The sequence below is a fragment of the Malus sylvestris genome, chromosome 11 (genome assembly GCF_916048215.2).
Source record: "Malus sylvestris chromosome 11, drMalSylv7.2, whole genome shotgun sequence".
In the NCBI taxonomy this organism is placed as follows: domain Eukaryota; kingdom Viridiplantae; phylum Streptophyta; class Magnoliopsida; order Rosales; family Rosaceae; genus Malus; species Malus sylvestris.
In genome coordinates this window covers 31,515,947-31,540,613 of record NC_062270.1, presented here as the reverse complement: position 1 = coordinate 31,540,613, position 24,667 = coordinate 31,515,947, and the positions used below count along the sequence as shown (strand labels likewise).

The window sequence follows — 24,667 nt, the reverse complement described above, 5'->3', positions numbered from 1 at the left end:
CAGCTGCTCCTCCTTTCTGTGGAAGTTCATGTTGCTGAGACAACTTAGGACATTGGGATTTCCAATGCCCTTTCCCTTTACAATAAGAACACTCATCCATAGCAACCCTACGAGACCTTGCCGCAGCAAATGCTGAAGTATTTGACGACGATGAAGAGAGCCTATGCGACTGCACACGAACTTCTTCTGCTTGTAACTCATTAAGAACAGAATCAACAGATGGAAGAGGAGTTCGATGAAGGATGGAGCTACGGAGTGTCTCAAACTCATCCCGAAGAGGCATTAGAAACTGAACAAGACGTTGTTCTTCTCTATATTTACAATAGAGCTTGACAATGCCGAGTTCTTCAGGCTCAGTTAATGCAAGTTGATCCCAAAGATTAGTCAGTTCATTGTAAAACACTTGAATACTCTTATCACCTTGCTGGATTGTACGAATCTCCATTTCCAATTGATACCTCTTAGCAAAATTGGCCTTGGTATACAACTTTGCCAAGTGATCCCAAACTTCCTTAGACGTTGAGAACTTAGCCAGTTGCATTCCAATAGCCAAATCAACAGAATTATTAATCCACGTAATAATCTTTGAATTATTCATCTCCCATGCAGCAACCAATTCAACATGTTTCTCATCTTTAGGGTTATTTGGAATAGAAATCATTCCAGAAACATAGCCCCACAAACCTTTTCCAATCAAAAAATTCTTCATCACATATGCCCAATACACATAATTATTTCCATTCAATTTCACACCAATAGCTTGTAAGAAATCATCCTTTGCAGATGCCATGACAATACTGAGGAACAAGGAGCACGATACCTGGTGCAAATGCAGATCAAAGGTGCAGATGCGACTGATGCAAACTGATGCAGATGTAAAGATGCAAATTGAAGCAGTGCGGCAAATGGTGGGTGCGGTGTGGCGGTGGTCCAGTTGGCTGTGATGATTGCAGCGATCTGAGCAGATGCAAATTCAAGTCGGTGCAGCAGGTTGCAGTCAGATAAATTCCAGTCGGTGTAGCAGGTTGCAGTCGGAAGCGTCCAGTGGTGCAAGGTGATCCGGTGCTGGGGGTAGACTCACGAGTTCATGAATCACTCAGACAAACGGCACCGAGATAGGTCCAGCTAACCCGCTCTTGATACCATATTGAACAATATACCGAAAAACATAGCTTTTATTGAATGAATTAATCAGAAACAAAACAAAGAGGTCTTTATATAGAGAAAGACCAAAGCAAACCCTAGACTAAAACCCTAAACCAAATCCTAAACAAACTCAAATACTTAATGGGCAAGTAACTAATCCTTGGCCCGCAAGATAACAACCTAAATTCCAAACTAAATTCCAACAAGGGATTTGAACAGAACTTTGCTCAATCTTAATAGGAATTCTTTGCTCTAGCTTCTAAAGGAATTCACTCATCTTTATGTGCATGGAGGACTTTGCAGCCCTAGCTAGGGTTTCAAACTTAGCTTCGTTTTACACAAAATAAATAAAAGCATGGTGAAATAAGCCCAAGCCCACGACATTATTATGGAGGCCCAAACCCAGCAACCCAGCACGAAGCGTGAGTGAGATGTTGGGTCAATGACAATGACGAAACACACCCAGCACGCAACCCACTCTACCTGTGCTGTGCCATCAATCCCCACATCATCATCAGCACACAGATTCTTCTCCGCCCCCGGTTTTCGTTTCGAGGATAGACTAGTCCCCAGCCGGAAAACCAACATTTTTTTTCCGGCGGCCTCCAAACATGGCCTCCCCGGAAAACACCAATTGGCTCTTCGATTACGGGCTCATTGACGATACCCCTGTCCTGGATGGGAACTTCGCTTGGCCAGTTCAGCCCATCGCCGGTTCATCCAGTGCCAGGTACTTTCATTTTTTCTGTTTTTTTTTTTTTTTTCTTTTCTTACTAATTATTGATTAATTCCTGCTTTGTGCAATTAATCTGACCGAGACGAATTAGGGTTTTTATTTTTTGGGTTTTCAATTCTGCTTTTATTTTTTGGGTTTCTGGATAATCTCTGAAATTGCGTGCTTTTTGGTCAATGGGTTGGGACTGAGTGGCTGGAAATTGCTAATTTCAAGATACTTTTGTTTTGTCTTATTCCCAATCTGTTGTTTGGTTTGCTTGTGGTTTTGAGTGTTTGGTTAATTGGGTCTGGTTAGGACTGGGAAGTGTGTGTAGAGAGAGGCTTAGATTCAAGCTGGTTACTGATTGAATGACTTGAGATTGTACTGTGTTCTATGTTGGTGGGAAAAAAAAATATCGAATTTAAGGTGTTTGGCTGAATAGAAAGAAAAAGCAGCTTTTGTAAGAACAAAGAAGTGACTTCTCCAACAATTTAGGGATCTCTAGCTTTGACGGACCAACTGCTTGTGCTATAGGATTTGAGCGAGACATTTGTGGGACGAACAGTACTTGTCCACTAACTTGAAGTTTTCTTGGAAGTTACTGTGAGAGAGATAACATGTCGGTTGAAATCTTTTTCTATGAATTGTAGCTTTAGTGTATTACATTTGCTGAGTACTAGTGTTGGTTGGAGTTGTGGGGGTCTTCGGGTATTTTCTACTGAGAGACGAGGATGACTTCAGTGGTGGGGATTTGCACTTTAGGGGTAACATTCAGTTCTTCTTGCAGTGAGGGTTCCTGTTGAAAAGTGGTACACATGTATGCGTATATTCTTGCATTTCCGTATAAAGGTTTTACAGTTACAGTTAAGCAATGACCTTTACATGTACTGCTGGACCATTTTTTGAACGACTGTTTACAGAAGGCTTCATGGGCTTGGTTTACATTGTGGATTCATTATTTGAGCATCTATTACGTTGATGAGCTCAGAAAGGTTTGGTTTAATTGTATGTATTTTTTGGTCGGTTGGAGGTGATAGAGTTCAGAAATGTTTTGGATGTTTGTATCATGATCTTTTTTTCTATTGCGTAATGTTCATTCATTTTTAGATTGGGTTGTGTTTATGGTTGCTCATTTATTATTCTGTGGCGACTTTATCTATTCTGTAGTGTTGAACTTGATGGGTCATTGGGGGATGCAGAGGGACTTAAGGAATCTGGCTCGAAAAAGAGGTACACACTTTGACTTTTTCTCATCAAAGAAATCAGAATGTGTAACCACTTCAAAAAAAATTGTTCTCATTGACTCTGTTCTGTGCTTTATACCTTCTCACATTTGACCCTTTTTTTGAATGCCTGTGCTGCTTGGAAGAGATTATAAATCTGTGTTACTGCAGCCTTAGTCGAGGATTCTATATGAAATTTTGTAATCAGCTCTTCAATCACTAATAAGCATGCTTATTTCTTAGTGTTGTCTGGATCATCTATGAACAGTTTTTCAATCGCTGATGATTAATTTCTTTCAATTTCGTGTTAAAACACCTCATGTCACATCTTGACAAATTATCATGTCTTGGAAATCACTGCCTAGAAGTTACATTTTAGTATTACAAGTGAGTTGATCAAAGCTAGTAAGTTCATTTCAAATTCATCTTATTCCAGCCGTCTTCCTCTGTCTGTTGCATTTTTCTCCTTGCAGGGTCAGAACTGAATCATGCAGTGGAACAAGCTCCAAGGCATGCAGGGAGAAGTTGCGAAGGGATAGGCTAAATGACAAGTACTCTCTTTTCTTCTCCGCTGTTTATTTGTCTCCCCTTCTGTCCCCTCTCTTTTGGGGCAGGCTTGTCTTATCGCTTGACACGTACTGAAAATAGGTTTGTGGAATTGGGCTCTATTTTGGAGCCTGGAAGGCCCCCCAAGACGGACAAGGCTGCTATTTTGGTTGATGCTGTACGAATGGTGAATCAATTACGTGGTGAAGCCCAAAAGTTGAAGGACACAAATTCAGGCCTCCAGGAGAAGATCAAGGAATTGAAGGTAAGCCTTTGTGTTAGCAGTTGATAGGACTTACCGACTTACATAAAATTAAAAAAAAAACTGCTGATGTGACAATGTGCAAAACCTTTTTTTTTCCCTTGTGCAGGCAGAGAAGAATGAACTTCGCGATGAGAAGCAGAGGCTGAAATCGGAGAAAGAGAAGTTGGAACAGCAACTTAAATCCATGAATATTCAGCCCGGCTTTTTACCTCCCCCTCCTGCAATTCCTGCTGCATTTGCTGCTCAAGGCCAAGCTCGTGGAAACAAGATGGTGCCTTTCATTGGCTACCCTGGGGTCGCCATGTGGCAGTTCATGCCACCTGCCGCGGTGGATACTTCGCAGGATCATGTACTCCGCCCACCGGTTGCTTAAGTTAGTAACATCTAAAATTGGTTGGGGTGATTTGGGATAACATTGTCCCAAACTAGTGTATTATCATGTCATTGGTCGTGTATTTTTGTTTAACTGTCTACTAACCGACTTTGGTGGGTGACTTGACTGTATTTGCAACTGCAATTGCAAACCAAACCTGGCTACTTTTTATGTATTAATATGCTGCTAATATTTACGTGTAAATCGTATGAACTAATAAGTTATTCTGGCAACTTCTCGTTACCAATTTTTAGGTATTATAGTTATGCGGATCTGCAAAATGGGTTTACTTTATATAATTTTCCAGCACCAAGCAGAGTTTAAATTAGGATGCTCATGATGTTATGCATCGACTCGGGGATTGGATGAGGACCTACGTGGAACGGATTCATTGCTATTGTGGCGTTTTGATCCAATAATACAGAAATTGAGGCACCACGTGATAGTACGTGGTAGTGAATCTATTTCATGCAAGTTGCTCTCGAAAGATAGGCTTCTCTCCGGACAACTCCATCCCAATTTTTGTAGTCCTATGCCCACTAGCAGATCTCATACGTAGATAAGAGTTAGATTGCTCGTCTCCAAATAAAGGGCTACTTTCACCGGTGGTGCGACGATGGTAGCATCACAAGTCGATTACATGTTATCATGTACCTTTAACATAACAATGCATAATTGATCTGAAATACTGTTGATTTGGCATCCAATTACATCGAAGTTCTCCGAGAAAACTAGGATTTGGAAATCATATTACAGCTGCGGTAGAAACTAGAAAGGTGAACTAAGGTCATCTCTAACCGAAGGGTCCAGAGGGCCAGAGGGCCGAAAATAGCTCTAAAACCGTCTCCAACCGAGGGCTAGGCCAGAGGGCTCTGGAATCTGGGAGGGCCCCACGGGATTGGAGAGGGCTGGAGGGCTGGAGGGCTAAAGGGCTGGCTTTTTTTTTTTTTAATGTTTTCCTATTGCTGTCGGTTAGGCCATCTCTAACCGAAGGGTCCAGAGGGCCAAAGGGCCGAAAATAGCCCTAAAACTGTCTCCAACCGAGGGCTAGGCCAGAGGGCTCTGGAATCTGGGAGGGCCCCACGGGATCGGAGAGGGCTGAAGGGCTGGAGGGTTGGCTGCTTTCGGCCAGCCAGCCAGCCCCGGGCTGGCTATTTTTTTTTTAATGTTTTCCTATTGATGTCGGTTATAACCGACATCATTAAAGAGATTCTTTTTTTTTAATAGTTTTACTATTAGTGTCGGTTATAACCGACAATAATAGTTTGAAATTTTTTTGAATATAACGGCTAGCTGAGTCAGCTAGCCGTTTGGTTTTTTTTTTTTTTATTTATTTTTTTTTAATTTTAAACATTTCTTTTCTTCTATAAATATGGTGAAGTTCTTTCAATTCTTCACTTCATTTGCAATATTTCCTTCTTCAATATTTTTCAATATTTCCTTCAATATATTTCTCAATATTTCCTTCAATATATTTTCCAATATTTCCTTCATCTATAATATTTGTTTCAATTTTTCAATATTTCATTCATCTATAATATTTCTTCACTTCATTTGCAATATTTCCTTCAATATTTCCTTCATTTTTTTTCAAAAAAAATGGCCTCATCTGCAATGAAAGGTAGGGCTTGGACCCGAAAAGAAGATGAAGCTTTTTGCAAGGCTTATAGATGGATCTCAGAAGATAGTGTGAGGGGGATTTCTCAAACAAGTGAAGGTGTTTGGACTCGTGTGTCCAAAAAATACTTAGAGTTCTACGAAGGCACCATTCCAAGGAATACCCGAAACCACGAAAGTTGTTCTTCAAGATGGAAGAAACATCTTCATCCAAGTTTGAATAAATGGCATCAAGCACTATTAGCAGCAGCAAGTAGACATGAAAGCGGCGCCAATTACTATGACGAAGTTAGTGTTTTTTCAGTTTATTTTAAATGTTTAATTATATTACATTTAATTTTTGTAATTATATGTCATTATATTACATTTAATTTCGTGAATTAGTTTCCTAAATTTTTTTTAATTATATTTTCTAGGTACGCCAAGCGGAGGAATTGTATATGGAGGGCAGCTCAAAACCCTTTCAGTTTCACGGTTGTTGGGAAATTTGTAAAGGGTGGGTGTTATTTGAAGATCCACCTCAACATAGAGTGGATCCTTTGGAAGCTGCATCCCCATCTGTAGATATGAATGAAGATGGATCTCCTACCATTCAACAAACAAGGGTAGAAAATCCGACTCCGTCCGAAAGTTCTTTACCTAGGGCTATGGGATGAAACAAAGCCCGAAGGTTGAGGGAAAAGGGCAAGGCAAATGCTGATTACGCCGCTCAACATGAAGTGGCGGCCTCATTTCGATTACTGGCGGAGCAAAATGCCCTTGAGGCGGAAGAAAGGAAGTGTAGACATGAAGAACGAGCCAAACAAATACAAGAAGAGATGGATGATAAGAATATGGAAAGGAACACTTCGAATTACACTCCAATGAGTAAGGCCTATTTTGATAGGAAAAAAAAAGAAATTATGTCTCGGCGGCAATTGTTTACCTCTGACTATACTCCTACAATGGCGGATGATGAAGATGATATTGATTATGGATATTAAATTTAAGTCATTGTAATTTTTAAATTTAAGTTAATGTTGTTTTTAAATTTAATTTGTAGTTTTTAAATTTAATTTGTAGTGTTTAAATATAAGTTGTTGTTTTTAAATTTAAGTTGTTGTAGTTTTTAAATTTAAATAATAAATTATGTTTGGCCCTATGGCCCTTTGGCCCTCGGTTGGAGACGGTTTTTTGTGACAGGGCTAAAACGAGCCCTTTGGCCCTCTGGCCCTCGGTTGGAGATGGAGGCAAATATGGCCCTGTACTGTTCATTAAAATATTAATATCTTGGGAATCTTGGAGGGCCAGAGGGCTCAAACGAGCCCTCTGGCCAGCCCTCGGTTAGAGATGGCCTTATAACCGACAGCATTAAAGAGATTCTTTTTTTTTTAATAGTTTGAAATTTTTTTGAATATAACGGCTAGCTGAGTCAGTTAGCCGTTGCAGCTAGCCGTTGGGTTTTTTTTTATTTTTTATTTTATTTTATTTTATTTTAAACATTTCTTTTCTTCTATAAATATGGTGAAGTTCTTTCAATTCTTCACTTCATTTGCAATATTTCCTTCTTCAATATTTTTCAATATTTCCTTCAATATATTTCTCAATATTTCCTTCAATATTTCCTTCAATATATTTTCCAATATTTCCTTCATCTATAATATTTGTTTCAATTTTTCAATATTTCCTTCATCTATAATATTTCTTCACTTCATTTGCAATATTTCCTTCAATATTTCCTTCATTTTTTTTCAAAAAAAACGGCCTCATCTGCAATGAAAGGTAGGGCTTGGACTCGAAAAGAAGATGAAGCTCTTTGCAAGGCTTATAGATGGATCTCAGAAGATAGTGTGAGGGGGATTTCTCAAACAAGTAAAGGTGTTTGGACTCGTGTGTCCAAAAAATACTTAGAGTTCTACGAAGGCACCATTCCACCGAATACCCGAAACCACGAAAGTTGTTCTTCAAGATGGAAGAAACATCTTCATCCAAGTTTGAATAAATGGCATCAAGCACTATTAGCAGCAGCAAGTAGACATGAAAGCGGCGCCAATTACTATGACGAAGTTAGTGTTTTTACAGTTTATTTTAAATGTTTAATTATATTACATTTAATTTTTGTAATTATATGTCATTATATTACATTTAATTTCGTGAATTAATTTCCTAAAATTTTTTTAATTATATTTTTTAGGTACGCCAAGCGGAGGAATTGTATATGGAGGGCAGCTCAAAACCCTTTCAGTTTCACGGTTGTTAGGAAATTTATAAAGGGTGGGTGTTATTTGAAGATCCACCTCAACATAGAGTGGATTCTTTGGAAGCTGCATCCCCATCTGTAGATATGAATGAAGATGGATCTCCTACCATTCAACAAACAAGGGTAGAAAATCCGACTCCGTCCGAAAGTTCTTTACCTAGGGCTATGGGACGAAACAAGGCCCGAAGGTTGAGGGAAAAGGGCAAGGCAAATTCTGATTACGCCGCTCAACATGAAGTGGCGGCCTCATTTTGATTACTGGCGGAGCAAAATGCCCTTGAGGCGGAAGAAAGGAAGTGTAGACATGAAGAACGAGCCAAACAAATACAAGAAGAGATGGATGATAAGAATATGGAAAGGAACACTTCGAATTACACTCCAATGAGTAAGGCCTATTTTGATAGGAAAAAAAAAGAAATTATGTCTCGGCGGCAATTGTTTACCTCTGACTATACTCCTACAATGGCGGATGATGAAGATGATATTGATTATAGATATTAAATTTAAGTCGTTGTAATTTTTAAATTTAAGTTAATGTTGTTTTTAAATTTAATTTGTGGTTTTTAAATTTAATTTGTAGAGTTTAAATATAACTTGTTGTTTTTAAATTTAAGTTGTTGTAGTTTTTAAATTTAAATAATAAATTATATTTGGCCCTATGGCCCTTTGGCCCTCGGTTGGAGACGGTTTTTTGTGATAGGGCTAAAACGAGCCCTTTGGCCCTCTGGCCCTCGGTTGGAGACGGAGGCAAATATGACCATGTACTGTTCATTAAAATATTAATATCTTGGGGAATTTTGGAGGATCAGAGGGCTCAAACGAGCCTCTGCCCAGCCCTCGGTTAGAGATGACCTAACAAACCATCGCACAAAAAAGTTTAAAGAAACAAAAGGTGGAAGTGCTTTTACAACCTTATCTTGAAGTGCTTCTGGCGAAGTACCTATTTCTCTTTGAGCTTTCTTCCCCTACTCTGTCAAAACGCAAATGGCTACCAACCTTCTCAAAATCCACACGCAAACCATCAAAACCCCAAACCCCCCACCACCAACCCACCCATTCCCATTTCCCAAACACCACCAAAACTCTCACATCTCCTTCCCCTCAACCCTCCACCACAAACCCAAAATTACCCCCCTATCCCCACTCTGCTCCTCCTTATCCTCCTCCCCCACCCCACCAACTTCCAAAGAAGCCGCCATCCAACAGGCCAAAACCTGCCTCTCCGCCACCCTCTCCAAGCCCCTCAACAACCTCCGCCTCACCACCAAGCTCAAGAAGCCCAAACAACCCCGATTCCGACTCGAAATCCCCGTCGCCGACGACTCCCCGGAATCCCTCTCCAACCTCGCCATCCAGCTCTTCCAAGACCTTCCCATCAAACGAAGATCCTCCAAGGTCAACGTCTTGATTATATGGTCAAACGCTGTCTTCGCAGAATCCGCAGTGAAAGCCTTCGGGGCTTCCCCATGGAGCCCGGTTGAGCATTCGGACATTTCCTCCATCGCCAATGGTAATACCGATAATTTGAATTCTGCTGACGTGGTGGTGTTTTTGGCGCCAGAGGGAACCCAACTGGCGGTTATAAAAACGGTTACTGATTTGCTGTTCCCGAGGCCGGTGGTGATTTTCAACCCCAGGTGGGCGTTCGAGGAGGAGGCGGAGTTGGGCGAGCTCGGCGGGTTCGTGGATTCGTTTGAGGTGATTTTTTCGTTCATGGGTTTGGAGGTGAAGGGGCTTTTGAGCAGCAGGAGTGGAGTGGTTTTCAGGTGCGTGAGAGATGGGGTTGTGAGTGGTGAGAAATGGGCTGTTTTTGTTGAGGAAGGAGGGGAATTGAAGATGGTTTCGACGTTTAAATCGCGGCCTTCAATCGGTGAAGTTGAGAACGTTTTGTATAATCTGATGGCCATTAATTCACCCGTGACGAAATCAGTGAAGTTTTTCAGGGATTTGGTGTCGAATGTGACCGGAAAGAAGTAAGTTTTCTCCAGTGACTGTTTTGTATAATCTCCGATTGATAAGTTTTGAAGGTGTAGAAGGTGTTTGTTGAATTGTCTGAATAAATGCAATTGCAATTGCAATCTTACTCACTTGTGCGTCTGTTACATGTGCTGAGCTCGCGGCACCTTTTTTGTTGCTTACGTAGTTAAGCAATTCATAGTTCGATGTAGTTATAAGGATCTGATCTCTCGATGTTGTCAAGAAATCCGACATATCATTAGTGTCTTATGGACTGTCCAATTCCCTCTCGTTGTCTCACGTATCCTATCATTTGTCAGGTTGCACTTCTCATTGAGTCTTAGAAGTACGTTGTCTTGCACTTTATTGCATGTTGTACATCTAACATCTTGTCGTTAGACAAAACTTTATGACCGGAAGTTGTAATTACAGCGTAAGGGGAAAAAGGAAAGAGGAATACAGAGTGATAGGTGAAGGAATGTGCACTGAGGGAAGAGAGTCCTGCTGATCAGAAGCCCGGTGCTGTTTTTTCATCTTGCATCAAGAAGTATTGAACGCCGTGAATCGGGGAAGAACTCTCTCTCATTTTCCTTTGCCTCATATACAATACACTCTTTATCATCAACATTTTCGACATATTCCTCTGAAAACCCAACTTAGGTTGCCATGATATGACAGCTCTTGATGAATTTATCTGAGAAATCGACATATTTTGCCCAAAATGGCCGAAGTTTTGGAAATGCAATTTCTAGCCAGGGCTTTGCTCTCCCGTTGTAATGGATGACACCGGCACTCTTTACATCAGCATAACTTGTGTTTTCCTGATATCCCAGTCCCAACATGTGCCAGAACGGATCAATAACTTGGACATGACCGTGGAATGCTATTAGGCCGGGGGGCAACGTTCCTAGCTGCCAAAGGCTCAGGTCTGATTTCAAGTTCTGCATAAAGATACCAATCATAAGATAGGATGATTTAGAAGATAGTAACGCATTACCTCGATTAATTCTTCTCGCAAAAATTTGAAAGCTATAAAGTTGAAACTTCGCTCACCTGTTCAAGCCAATGGTGGTACGTAAAGCTTATGTTGGTTTTTCTCCAAGCATCTAGGTCGAAGATGTTCATGCCATAAGCCCAGGCACATGCATTGGGATCGAAATTCTTCGATATCAAAGGATGAGAGAAGTTCAGATAACTCCTATACCGCTTTGACATCACAAAGTTATCTTCTCCGTTGCATGTCTCAACTGCTCCATTGACCTTTCCGTTCATTTCGATATCCCATAGCGGTGAAAGATCAGTTTGAACTACTATGTCATCGTCCAAGAACACTATCTTATCAAGACCAGGAAACAACTGCTTCGAAATTTAGTGTAGATTAGCATAAATTGTAGGCAAAATAAGCTTATAGAAGCATTATAAGCTGTCGTAAACACTACTAAACCGTAGTTAACATGGTACCTCGGGTAGATGTATTCTGATATGATTCATCAGCGAGTTGTACTTGGGACTAAGTGCTTGCAGCTTTGCTGCAATAACATTAGGCTTCTCAGTATTATTCGCCACAATGGCCGATGACCCGCCTCTAAACTGCGACCTCACCCTTTGGTCTTTCTCCATTGCTTCCAAAACCGGCACCTTCCCCTTTGTAAACCAATCGAAATGGTGCAACGCCTTGACCTCAATTATGGCAGGTGACAACGGATGCAGAGAAAACCACGCTTGCATTGGGTAATATGTCTTCCTGTCTGTGATAATGTGGAGGACAACTTTGTGAGGGCGCAATGAGTTGCGGACAAGGGACGTGGCTACAACGGAGGTGGCAAGCACATTGTCGGAAGCAAGGACAAAGTGGTAGTAGGAGTTGTCAACGAGGGCAGGGACGAGCTCAGCAGAAGGGAGCTGCAGGCGAGCAGCTGCATTGGAGGCGTGCTCGTTGGCCAACCTCAGGGCTAGGCAGTGAAGCTGTTTAGGTATGCTGCTTGACGCTACATGCCGGTACAAGTACTCTTGGATTTTGGCATTTCGGGTTCTTTGCTCAAGAAGTGTGACCTGAAAATTTTGCACTGTCTTATTAACCCAAGATACTCTTGCACCAAGTACATGAGACATCATTTGGTCGGAATTTGGCGACCCTAGAGTTATCGGATTTTTATTGCCGATTACATAAATGTGTTATTGATTACTTTTCAGAAAACTAAAACATTGGGAAAAGAAGTACCATTTCTCGGAGCTTGACAGCGAAGGTCATTGCGTCTGATTTTCCGTTCTTTATTTCAACCATAAATTCGTCTAAGGTTTGAGGAATATCAGATCTTCCTTGTAATTCATGCTTGCCGATGGGTTCTTCTAATATTTGGTATATTACTTCTGGGACCTTTCAGAAATTAATTACATTGTTACAGACAAAAATAAAATCAAGTAATACAATATCTCTTCAACCAGAAGTTGGGATTACGAAATTACCATTGATTCTGTTCTTCCCAAAATCTTTGGTCCTAGTCTTTTCCCCAAGCAACCTATCATTAAAACAAAAATTATGACTTACAAAATAAATATAAATAATAATGTGTTTAATTACCATTTAAAACTACAGTATATTGGTATTGTTCTTTACTTATAAATGAGAGATCTTTTATTGGATTAATGTGTTTAATTAAAAAAAAATTGTATATGAACGTTCAAACACTAACTAGTTAATAATATTAAAAAAAAAGTGAAATGATGAAGAAAATTAACATTTTTAAAAGATCAAGCGTACAGTGATGGCTTCAAATCATTATTATTGTAATAAAATACAGAGAAAAGACACTTCAAAACAAATAAGAATTTGTTAATTTTAAGAAAAATTAAATAAGAGGAGAAAAATTAAAATAAGAGGAGCAAGCCTACGTCGATCAACCAAGTTAGCTTTAAACATTTATTTAAAAATAAATAAATATAATAAGAGATTATATTAATTTTTGTATATAAAGAAAATGAGATTCATGTCTGTCAATCCACATTTATACTTGACTATCAAGATCATACGAAATTTTCAGTTGTTCAACAAACTTAATTAGAAAATTACTAAGGATATACCTAATTATAAACAAAATAAAATAAAATAAAAGGGAGTGCGTGTTGTTGTCTTCTGCTATTCATTTGATGGCTCGAAATTTAGGACTAGGATTCTCTCCCCTCCTCTCCCTCCTCTTTTCATCCTCTCCTTTCACATTCTCTATTTTGACGTGGCTTAATCGTGATCGTTCAAATAGAAGAGGAGGGAAGGGGAGGGAAAAAAAGAGGGGAGAGAATCCTAAAAAAATGAAAATTAGTGTTGGGATAGATTATTATGCTGCAGAGACAACGGTTGAAAGCAGCACATTTATCACATTCTGAATGGAGCCTTGAGCCTTTGCATATAACAGTCCCATTTAAAATAATTAGAGATACTTTTAAGGTACAATTGCTCGTATATACAAATTATAGGACTATATTTTCGAGAAACACTACTGTCTGTTTTTTTTCTTTTTTTTTTTTTGAGAGGAGCAATATCTATGTGATAATTGATGTCATGGAATTTTAATTTTTCGGATGGATTTGTTGAGGTTTGGGATTTTATCTCCTGGAAATAATTCAAAACTAGTGGAGATCTATGAAATGTATTTTGTATTTTTGTTTCTATAAGTAAAACTCCCTACTTTTAATTAATTGGGCATAGTTCAGTAGATTGGGTAGCACATGACCAAAGGAAAGAGAAAATTGTAGCATTGTTCTTGAAACTTTAGACTAATGGAGCTTAACACTTGTCACATCTTTAAGTAATGATTTTTTTTTGGATAATTTTGTTAGAATTTTTATCCCTTATTTTCTACGTTAATCCTTTGTTTTTTTTACAAAAATTGTAACGCAGTTACTTAAAAGACTATTGATTTATGCTTTAACCAGTATAAAAACCAATACTCATAACTTTTATTTTAGAAACCGAAGCTCCAATTAAACTAAAATTAAAAAACTAATACTCCAAGTATCTCTAAAAGAAAATAAAAAGGTAAATGTTATAAGTTCCGCTTGTTGATATAGTGATTTGTCATCCGAATAATTTTTTCCTAGCAGGTCATTGTTTGTTGCCAAAGGCTTAATAAATTAAACAAGCCAATTGTCGATCACCAAAGTTTATTATTGTATTATTATTTGCCTGCAATTGATTTTTTCAAGACAGAAAAAGACATCCTTGTATATGAAACCTAGATAATAACTAATATTTTGAACACCCTAAGATAAGTCTCCCATGTATATCTTATCTATGTACTTTGTTCTTTACCTTTTGTATAGGAAGTATTTTCTTATCTACAAGATTGTATTTAATTTCGACATGTTATGTTGCTAAATTTTAAACATGAATTGCACATTTAAACACGAATTCGCTAATAAATTATTTAGGTTGATAATCGAAATTATTTAGGTTGATAATCGGAAACCCTGAAACCAAAGTTGCTAGAATAATATTAGGTTTGAATGGACATGCACATACCTATTGAAGAGCACTTGCTTTCTCCGTCAATGGTATCCACAGCAGTCATCACAAACACAAACCTGAGAAGAAAAGTGAAGAACAGAATGGAGTAGAAGAGCATCCGGTATGAAAGCCGCCTCGACCCGACTTTCACCTTGATGAACTCCCTCACTCCTTTCCCCGGAAACACTGTGACATGCCTCAGGCTGGGTGATATGTGAAGCTGCATTTTTGTTGTTTTGCTCAGGACACCGACAAAACTAATACATACACACCCAAAATGTTGTAATTTTGGGGTGAGAAATGGCAAATTCCAGTCTGATCAGGCAAACAAGGACAGAGTAGAATTGCAAGAAGCAATGTCGTGTAAAAGGAAGGGTTTTGATGGGGGAAGGGGGTGTTAAGGTAGCTATCTGTTACCTAACCTTGCTTAGTTTTTGGGCTATAGTATTATTATACATGTTGAGAAACATATGAGGAGAGGGTTGTTAAAGAGACAGAGACATGGGACTGGTCGTGTTTGCTTTTCTGGTTTTGGGGGTTCGGCTTTGTTTTGAAGGAGGGAAGTTGAGGGAGATGAGAGAGAACAAAATTATAATTATAATTATAAAAGATAACAAAATAAAAAATATATATATATATATGTGTGTGTGTGTGTGTGTGTGTGTTTGTGTAATACAATATATTAACGTATTCTGTGTTTGGTTTGGTGTTTGCTTGGCTTTGCCTCCACATGAGGTTCTTGTTTCAAAGAGCTTGGACTGTGAGAAAGAGAGTGTTTGACAGAACTGGGCTTCTACATGGAAAATGACTCTTCCTCTCTCTCTATGGGCTTTGGTTGTTGGAGTGAAATTGCAGGAACATTTGATTCTCATATATATTTATTTTCAAGCAATTGTAATTTGTAAAAATTTGTAATTGCCTCATTCCTAGTTTTCCTATTTGTCATTGTTGGAACCTTTGACTACCAACTGCAACAGTCTTGGTTAAGAGTATTTGTAGTTGCACCCGACATATTGAAAACAGAAAAGGGAAATAGGACCTTTTATTGCAAAACTCATAGATGGTATTTATTTTTATCTTTTCCTTTCACATAGTATGCACACTTTTGGGCAAGGTAATTTTGTTTAGGGAGACTTTGGATGTAATCTCTAGTCATTAGGGATGGTAATGATTTGGTTTAGAGACGGAAATACTATATTCATCCTCATAACCAAGAAAACTAATCATATCCATAACTACAAATTAACCATCGAGGATTATTTATAACTATATCCACCGAGTAACAGATTCCCTATATGTTAATGGTTATATCCATATTCGTCAATAAAAAAAAATTATTTATTTCGTCGTTAAATATCCACATATAAATCATCAAAAATATATCAAAACTTCCGGGAGATATTCATGATAAGCCAAATATGATAGCAAATTAATGTATATTGGTCCCATGAAAAAAGCAAAGGGATGATAAAAGCAAATACAAATGCCACTATGGGAGAAAACGAAACAAATTATCTAATAATTCTAATACTTGTGAATATCTTTCTGCCTACTTCTGGAATAGAGGTTGACACTACCTATGCATGCAAAGCAATCAACAATGTAGTCAGTAACATAATAGGGTTGTAAATTTGCTCGAACAATTTGAGCTCGACTCATGTTTAGCTCGTTCAAGCTCAGTTCTTAAGTTGAACGAGTTGAGCTTGAACAAAATATTACGGTTGTTAGAAAAAATGAGTTGAGCTTTTGAAGGGGAACATTTGACAAAATTAAGATCATTTGAACAACATAAATAGAGTTATTAACAATTAAAAGGCGGAAACATGTTCATATGCACTCAAAACAAATTTTAACCGTAAAATTCAAAGACTAGTAGTGTGGTAAACAATGACTCAACTCAAATTTACAAGAAAGAGTTGAAAATCCATTATACGTTTGTAGATTTCTCTTTGCATACGTAAATGCTAATTGTCCAAGAGAGAGCTTTCATTCCTTTACTTCCTTCTCCATGGATTCATGATGAATAGAATCTCCGAACTTTCCAAGTGAGGAAACCTCTAATTTCTCCATACTAAGGAGAGATGAGAAGAGGAGATAAGTAACCTAGAAGGAAGATTGATGCTAGTGAATCTTCTCCTCGAAGCCGGCCTTGTAGAGAGAATGAGAGAGAAATGTTTCACAATTATGCCTAACAAAACTCTGTAGTGAGGTTAAGGTTATAACTCCCCTTCTATAGTCCCTCAAACTTGAGTGACTAAATGAGAAACCTAACCCCCTCTTTCTATATTCGGTCATTGGGCCTTTATGCCTTTTAAGTTTCAGTTTGTCATACAACTTAAGTTAATAAGCTTGACGGTTCAATGCCTAAACTAACTCAAGGTCTAATACGAACTTATTCGTTTGATTAATTAACTTATTAATTAATCCTAGCAATAAACAGTTAAATCATTTAATTGTACTTACTTAATTCTATTGTACTCTTCAATCTCTACCTTACACATTGTATAGTTTATTAGGTTCTAATTAGCGAGGTAGTTAGCGATTAGAACTCTTACTAATCGATTGTGAATTGAAAATTATCTTTCTTTCTATTCTCCCTTTAATGAAGATTAGTGATTTCTAATCTTCAGGACTTCCACAAGTCATGAATGACGCCTAGCAGTATGTCATGACTATCCCAAATAAGCATAAGAAGCTGAGAACCTATTCAGTTGAAATTACAATGCAATACGGTCATTCTCTAAATCAATATTCTTGATCACATTGTTCGGTTGATAGTTTATTTATATCTACTATTCAATGTGATTTTCTTATTTATGATTCTCATGAATCTGATTTGGAATATACTTCCTAAATCATATTCATGTGCTATGGTCAGAGACTCTTGAATCATATCATAGAATATTCTTGTTGAATGGTTGAAGGTTAGAGATCTCTTGTTGTACACTCACATGCCTTTGTGGACAAATCAGTATCCCAACAATGCCCTAAGCAAACCCCGGGCTTATGACGCATCATCAAATGACCAAAGATATATCAACAAGACAACTGTGGTGTCTCAAGTCAAAGGACAATTTTGCATTATCCTAACTAGTGAGTCCTCATATCACATGAGTACAAGAACTTATGTTTGATCGTGTTCAGTGAAATCACTCTATATTAAACACCTACATACTTGCCTTATTATCTTTTACACCAATGACTCGAGATCACTCGCTCTCTGAAGAGAGAAGATGTAGTATGTAGTGATCTAACTAGATTATCAATGCCTAATTGACAATCCTATAAATAGGAACATTTAGAATATGTGTATGAGAAAGAAAGGTCTCGTGAATCTATCCTCTCTATTACATATTCCTTAAACTTATTATTTAAGCGTATAACATTTAATGAGATGACAATAACCTTTGCTCTTAGATCAAACTAATTAATTTAATATGTGAAATGCCTATAAAATCTTATCTCTTGATTAACCTTTAGGGCACATCTTCAACAGCTTAAGCTTTGGTATGTTGGTACGTTCAGCTCACAAAACTCATGAACAACTCGTATCTTTTTATGTGATTTGTTTTAACAAACGATAAGATAATCTACACTAAATACATTTAAACTACGGGAAGGGGGATTCGAACATGGAACCTCAAATGCAAAAATGAATGCTTTTAAACAAGTAAGTTACAAGCTACTAACTCGTATATACTTTTGTTGGATATGCAATTCAACTTATTATTTGTGCACATATCCTTGTAATACTAATATCAGCAGTTAACTAAACTTAAGCTTGAACTTATTTAAAGAATGAGCTGAGAAAAGCCAATCAAGAGCTCTTAGATATGCAATCACTTTTAAGTAGTTATCTTATTATTTTGTGCACATACACTTGCAATATTAATACCAACACTTTGTTACTAATTTATTTATTAAGTGTTTATGAAAATTAAGTCGAACTAAACATAAGCTCGAGCTTGTTTAAAGAATGAGTAGAGAAAAGCCAATCAAAAGCTCATGTTTAGTTTACAAATGAGTCAAGCCGAGCTCGAGCTTGAATTATCATCGAAGCCGATCTTAAGCATGAGGTTTCGAACTTGAGCACGAATAATATTATCTCCCTATTTACACCCCTAGGTACATTCCTCAGAACAAAATGGGTCCATCCATGATCCAAACTGCTAGCTGCTGGCGTGTTTGATTGCAAAGGACAAGTCCCGACATTGGGATTCTATGTACGGCATTGGGATGTTACTTTACATTTCTGCACATGTTCTCTGGTATGACTATGACTATCCCGGTTTCAAGTCATTGTTGACTGACCCGGTTCAGATGTATTATCTTCTTTCGCTTTGTATTGTTCTAATTTGCAAATTTTTAACATTCTATAGGGGTCATAATGAATTCTATTTTTATTCTATCGTGTATGGTATGTATCGGATTAATGTATGGTTTAATGTGCAGTAAGATTTATGGTCTGTTTGATACCCATTTTGTTTTCGCTTTTTACTTGTAGAAAAAGAAATGAAAACTCATTTGGCAAAGATTTTCAGTTTACATTTTCCAACAAATGACCACAAAGTGAACTAAAAAATGAAACTGAAGCAAGTGGTGGATTGGTATGGAGGTTAGGGTTTTCCTTGCATCCCGGTTCAAACCCTCCCCTCATCCTATAAGTTAAATTATTGTTTGTAATAAAAAAAATAAAGATTAAAAATGAAATGATTATCAAATGTTCCACTCATAAAAAAATTATCCAACAGTTAAGGATGCGGAGGTGTACAACTATATATTTGGTGCATACTAGAAAATCTCAAACCTTAAAAATAATAACAAAAATCTTGTTTGTTGGGTGTATTTATTTGTAGTTGGGTGTCCTTGGTAGTTGCAGCAGTAAGTCTAACAAAAAAGGAGTAAGTTTCTCTCCCCTTTTATTCCTATCCCCTTCACTCCCCTACTCTCACATATTGCTTTTTATCTTATTATCTCTATAAAAAAATGGGAGAGAATCCTCCTCCAACAAAAAATGGGAGGGTAACTTCTTAGTGAAGAAAGTTGAGGTTCCATCATAAAACCAATTGGCAATATAGAGAGTAACCCAACCTCTTATAAGCCCATATAAGGTCCTTCCTTCCATCAATGTGAGACTCATTCTTAACACGCCCCCTCATGTGTGGCGAATTTTCAAGCCTAACATGTTGACAACACAATGGGGTGACGTGGAGCATGTGTGGCAGTTTAACTGCACACGTGGGACAACATGCTCTGATACCATGAAGAAAGTTGAGGTTCCACCATAAAACCAATTGGCAATATGAGGAATAGCTCAACCTCTTATAAGCCCATGCAAGGTCCTTCCTCCCCTCAATGCAGGACTCATTCTTAACACTTAGGACATAATTCAGGTTTCAACTAAGTGGTAAAAGTAGTTTGCTGATAAATGAGTTGTGGACTTCGGAGTTTATATTAGGGTTGAACTTGAACCTATGGTTATTAATAAACCCCTAAGAATTCCTTTCATAGTCAAAACACTTAAAACCCCATTTCGAAGAAGAAACTTAATCAGGACCAATTGTTCTGGAGTGCATTTTTGCTCACCAATATGTAGTCATTAGATGAGTATGATTTAATCTATCTGCTACACAAGTTTGGAATTTAAACTGATCTAATAGAAATTAGTTATGGTGGCGATTTTCACCACCACTGAGCAACTATGCACTCATTGAACTATATGTGAGGGTTTGTTTTCTTCTATGTATGATATTTAAGCTGCTCTTGTTGTTTGGGGAACTACATCTAATCCTTGTTTTGCATGAGACAGGTCCAAGATGCATGTCCTTACACTAGTGTCTCTTTGGTGCTGTGTAGCTACAATCATTTCAACAACCAGAAATATGATGGCTCAGTCATCCAAGAAACCTGGAAAATTTTGGCTTATGGTTACTTAGTTTTACGATTTATATGCACTGCCGATGATTCTGTCGTAGTCTCGGGACACCATTCCATATCTCCCACAGTATGGACGGGAAGTAATATGGACAAATTTCATGATTTCCACTAGGAGATGGAGAACATATTTGTCTGTTGCCTTAGGAACCTGGCATACATACTCGACATTGTCCTTGTTTGAATATTGGGGAGCCGGGTAAAACAAAGACATGCTTCACATTGTTGTAAACTAAGGAAGTGAATAAAGCCGAGCAGGAAGTTTAATCACACTTTCCTCAGTTTGAACTTTATATCAGATGTCATAGAAAACAAGTATTTTTCTTGTTCGTGTGTCCTTCTCTTTCCCTTGCTTCCTATCGTCCCTCGATGATTTTCATTTCTCTTTGTGTTGCTTATTCTAGGTTTCTGAGACTCTAATACACTACGGCCAAAGAAACACTGCTATAAAACCATATGCTTGACAACGATTATATCCTAATCTCAAACCAACTACTGAGCTCCCATAACTCCAATACAGTATTTACTCCCAAAACTCCAATAGTGTATCTACTCGCCCTCTATTGTCCTTTCGTCCCTTTGGAACCCCGAAAAACCAAAGGGAAAAAACAAAACCAAGTACTAGTATTGTGAAACCATGCAGGAAATCGTGGGTGCTATCATTGAAGTTGGTAGGCGTGTCGGCAACTTCACGTTTTCCCTGCTTTCCACCCTGAGAAAGTTCCAGAAAAACATCCAGACTTTGAAGTATGAGCGGCAGAAGCTCTCTCGCTGCAAGTACGGAAAAATAGAAGAGGTCAATTTATCAAGATTAGAAGGGAAGCACCCCCCTTGGCAAGTTATGGATTGGCTTGAAAGGGTGGAGAAGATCGAACGTGAGGTGGAAGGGATTGAACATGAATCCAGGCTACTTTTGGAGGCAGATCCCGTTGATGCTCCCTGTGGCCTGGGGTGTATGCTTGACTCTAACATGCGCCGCAAGTACCAACTTAGCAAAGCTGCAGCAAAGAAGCGTGATGAGGTGAGAAAACTTACTGAGGAGTCCTGCAATCTTCCACCAATGGAAGATAGGAAGCCAAGTGATATAGCGGTTGAGCATATTCTGGCGCCATCTCTTGTTGGTCAGAAAGCACCAGAGATCCTAAAGCAGCTTATGGAACTTTTGGCAGTTAAAGAGATCACAAGGATTTCTGTTTATGGAATGGGCGGTTCTGGAAAGACTACGCTAGTGAAAACCTTGAATAATCAGCTTGAATCTTGTGGCAGGGAGTTATTTGATATGGTCATTTGGGTCCCTGTGTCAAATGACCTGGATATGAAAAAGGTTCAATCACGAATTGCTGAGAGGTTGAATTTAGCACTGTATGCAGAAGAGAGCACCGAGCGTAGAGCTAGCAAACTGCAGCAAGTATTGAAGTCCGGAAAGAGGTAAGGTTAATGTTAACTTCATTTCTGGTCTTGATTATATATTCACTTTAAGATTATGTTCCTGTTAATGTTAGTTACAGAATTTGGTTTCCTAATTCATGATGGCAAAGCTAAATCATGTTTATATACTACAGGTTCCTGTTCATTCTGGATGACGTTTGGGAGAAAATTGATTTGCACAGCGTGGGGATACCACAAGGCGATGGGCAAGCAAATTGTAAGATCGTTTTGACAACGCGAAATCTTGACGTGTGTAGGGAAATGATGACCGATAAAGCACTAAAGATGGAACTTCTGACCGACGAAGAGTCCTGGACTTTATTTGCTCAGAATGCAGGAAATGTGGTGGAGTTAGAAGACATAAATCCTCTAGCTAAAGAAATTGCTAGGGAATGTGGTGGTTTGCCTCTGGCTATCGAGACTATGGGGAAGTCCATGAGAGACAAAACAATGATACAGCTATGGAGGAATGCACTCTGCCAACTGAAGCTTTCCGAACCACACTTCGGGAGCTTGGACAAGGTGTATCTGCGGTTGCAATTGAGCTACAATGCACTGCCAAGTAAGATTTATAAGTCGTGCTTCTTATCTTGTTCGCTGTTCCCAGAAAATTTCTCAATTCAGATAAGGGAACTAATATTGTTGTGGTTATCTGATGGAATTATTGGGGAACGTCAAACTTTAGAGGAGTCCATTAATGATGGGCATGCTAAACTTGAATATTTGAAGGATTGTTGCATGTTAGAACAGGGTGAAGGCATTGGCACCGTAAAGATGCACAGTATATTGAGGGAGGTTGCCATTTGGATATCATCTAATGAGAAAGAAACCGGGTTTTTCAGCAGCCCAGTGCAAGGAATGCTAAAGCTGAAAAAATCGGTCAGAAGAGCTTCGTTTATGAGCAATTCCATCAAGAGTTTGCCAGCTCAATTGCTTGGGGGATCCGACCTAATTGTGTTGTTCCTGCATTGTAATCCTTTAAATAGAATCCCTGATGGTTTCTTTCTAGAACATAGAGTGCTAAGATTCTTGAATTTAAGTTGCACTCTAATAACTTCCCTGCCTTCTTCTATTCTTCAGCTAAGGGAGCTACATACTCTTCTCTTAAGAGACTGTCATGCTCTAAAAATCCTACCCCCACTCGGAGCTCTTTATAAACTTCAAGTGCTCGATCTCTATGGAACTCGAATAAAAAAGCTTCCGAAAGACATGGGAAAGCTGATTCACCTGAGAGATCTCAATTTGTCACACACTCGCTTTTTAGAAGTCATCGCATATGGAAGCATGTTGGGATTAATTAGTCTTGAAGTCTTAGACATGTCTTTCAGTGGTTATAAGTGGGATGTGAAGCGTAATGCAGGAAGAGGAGCAGCATTTGATGAGTTATTATCCTTGCGGCGACTTTCTGTTGTTCACATAAGGCTAAACACAGTTGATTGCGTTGCCTTAGACTCTGCCGGTCCATGGTTTGGAAGGTTGAAGAAGTACACCATACAGATTGGTCCAAATTCAATCTATCTACCGACTCAGCATGAGAAAAGAGTCATCCTTCGAGGGGTTGACCTCCTGCAACGAGGCTTAGAGGGGCTATTGTACACAGCAAGTGCCCTGGACCTGTTCACATGTGGAGGTATAAGTAGTTTATCTGATATAATTACTAACAAGAGTGTGTGTGGCCTGCCAAATTTGAAGTCGCTCACCATATCAAATTGTGACTGCATAACTACATTGTTAGTCGGCGAAACAACTCTTCGGAGCACATTGCCAAATTTGGAGCACTTAACTCTGAGTCATCTGGATAACTTAGCAACCTTGTTGGACAATATAGTCCCCAGAAGATCCCTTGGAAATTTAAAGACCATCAAGGTGGAGGGATGTCGACTTCTAAAGAACCTCATATCTTTTTCTTTACTTCGACTGGTTTCAAACCTCGAAGAAATCAAGGTGAGTCACTGCAGGAGGATGAAGCAGGTTATCGCAAAAGATTTCTATGAAAAGATTCCAAAGTTGAAAACCATAGAAGTCAGGGATATGGAAAGCTTAAGTACTATCTGTTCAAGGGGAGCGGAACTGTCAGCTCTAGAGAGGATTGTGGTGAGCAACTGCCCCAGGGTGGTGAAGCTTCCCTTCACAGCCCGTGATGCATTGACTATTAAAGAGATCAGAGGAGATTTAAACTGGTGGACAGGTCTTAAATGGCAAAATCGTGAAGATAAGATCAGTCTTCAGCAACGATTCCAAGCGTACGCAGACACCGCAGTGCCGCCGATGGAGGATTAAATAGGTAAAGAAATTGTCTCATAGCCTCATCTCTTGTAGGTTTTTTCATTTACGAGTTTACGTAGTTTTCATCTATGAATCCAACCATCCATTTTCTTTTATAATAGCAATGATATTCATGTGCACAAATTGCTGTATAGTAAATGTATTTTCTGTTGGATTCTTTATGTAATCGAAAATGTTCTTGTTTGTAGGCATGAAGATGGGAGGATGCATAAGTCCCAGAAACAGTTCACGGGTTTCATCTCCTTGTTTGTAGCTGCAGTCTGTTATTGCTTGCAATGTAATACATAGACAACAACACCGTTGTCTGCTTGTAGGATTTCACTATTTAAGACGCCGACCTTGGCTGGTAAACTTGTTCTGTAATACTGGTGTGGACTCCATAGTTTGTACTTTTTGAGATGATAAATAAAGTGTGCGTTTTTATTAAAGGAAAAAAAA

General features: G+C 38.6%; 5 protein-coding genes and 1 long non-coding RNA gene across 8 annotated transcripts; 5 read left to right on the top strand and 1 right to left on the bottom strand.

Moving 5' to 3' along the window:
* Positions 1 to 1,623: 1,623 nt before the first annotated feature.
* LOC126590757 (transcription factor ILR3-like) lies at positions 1,624 to 4,501 on the top strand. Its single transcript, XM_050256260.1, has 5 exons — positions 1,624 to 1,876; positions 3,029 to 3,091; positions 3,558 to 3,635; positions 3,733 to 3,895; positions 4,002 to 4,501. Exons 1-5 carry the CDS (start codon positions 1,758 to 1,760, stop codon positions 4,266 to 4,268), a joined length of 690 nt encoding a protein of 229 aa, XP_050112217.1. The 5' UTR covers positions 1,624 to 1,757; the 3' UTR covers positions 4,269 to 4,501.
* A 1,130-nt stretch (positions 4,502 to 5,631) lies between these two features.
* Positions 5,632 to 8,145, top strand: LOC126590864 (uncharacterized). Of its 2 annotated transcripts, none has more exons than XM_050256379.1 (3): positions 5,632 to 5,889; positions 7,647 to 7,930; positions 8,059 to 8,145. In XM_050256379.1, exons 1-3 carry the CDS (start codon positions 5,868 to 5,870, stop codon positions 8,122 to 8,124), a joined length of 372 nt encoding a protein of 123 aa, XP_050112336.1. In that variant the 5' UTR covers positions 5,632 to 5,867; the 3' UTR covers positions 8,125 to 8,145. The 2 variants fall into 2 exon arrangements, with proteins under 2 accessions (XP_050112336.1, XP_050112335.1); XM_050256378.1 differs by having other exon boundaries at positions 5,632 to 5,985; positions 7,743 to 7,930.
* Positions 6,055 to 6,975, top strand: LOC126590865 (uncharacterized). The gene is made up of 2 exons (XR_007612178.1): positions 6,055 to 6,173; positions 6,302 to 6,975. It is a non-coding gene; the product is annotated as an uncharacterized LOC126590865 (long non-coding RNA).
* An 891-nt stretch (positions 8,146 to 9,036) lies between the features above and the next one.
* Positions 9,037 to 10,802, top strand: LOC126590895 (uncharacterized). 2 transcript variants are annotated; one of them, XM_050256411.1, is made up of 2 exons: positions 9,037 to 10,097; positions 10,513 to 10,802. In XM_050256411.1, the coding sequence occupies exons 1-2, from the start codon at positions 9,109 to 9,111 to the stop codon at positions 10,586 to 10,588; spliced, it is 1,065 nt and encodes a 354-aa protein (XP_050112368.1). In that variant the 5' UTR covers positions 9,037 to 9,108; the 3' UTR covers positions 10,589 to 10,802. The 2 variants fall into 2 exon arrangements, with proteins under 2 accessions (XP_050112368.1, XP_050112369.1); XM_050256412.1 differs by lacking the exon at positions 10,513 to 10,802 and having other exon boundaries at positions 9,039 to 10,211.
* Positions 10,414 to 14,947, bottom strand: LOC126590894 (probable galacturonosyltransferase 12). Its single transcript, XM_050256409.1, has 6 exons — positions 14,597 to 14,947; positions 12,547 to 12,599; positions 12,302 to 12,457; positions 11,542 to 12,132; positions 11,134 to 11,436; positions 10,414 to 11,021 (listed from the first exon to the last, which is right to left on the bottom strand). Exons 1-6 carry the CDS (start codon positions 14,805 to 14,807, stop codon positions 10,737 to 10,739), a joined length of 1,599 nt encoding a protein of 532 aa, XP_050112366.1. The 5' UTR covers positions 14,808 to 14,947; the 3' UTR covers positions 10,414 to 10,736.
* A 5,949-nt stretch (positions 14,948 to 20,896) lies between these two features.
* On the top strand, positions 20,897 to 24,667 carry LOC126588727 (disease resistance protein At4g27190-like). The gene is made up of 3 exons (XM_050253832.1): positions 20,897 to 21,943; positions 22,078 to 24,227; positions 24,418 to 24,667. Exons 1-2 carry the CDS (start codon positions 21,153 to 21,155, stop codon positions 24,221 to 24,223), a joined length of 2,937 nt encoding a protein of 978 aa, XP_050109789.1. The 5' UTR covers positions 20,897 to 21,152; the 3' UTR covers positions 24,224 to 24,227; positions 24,418 to 24,667.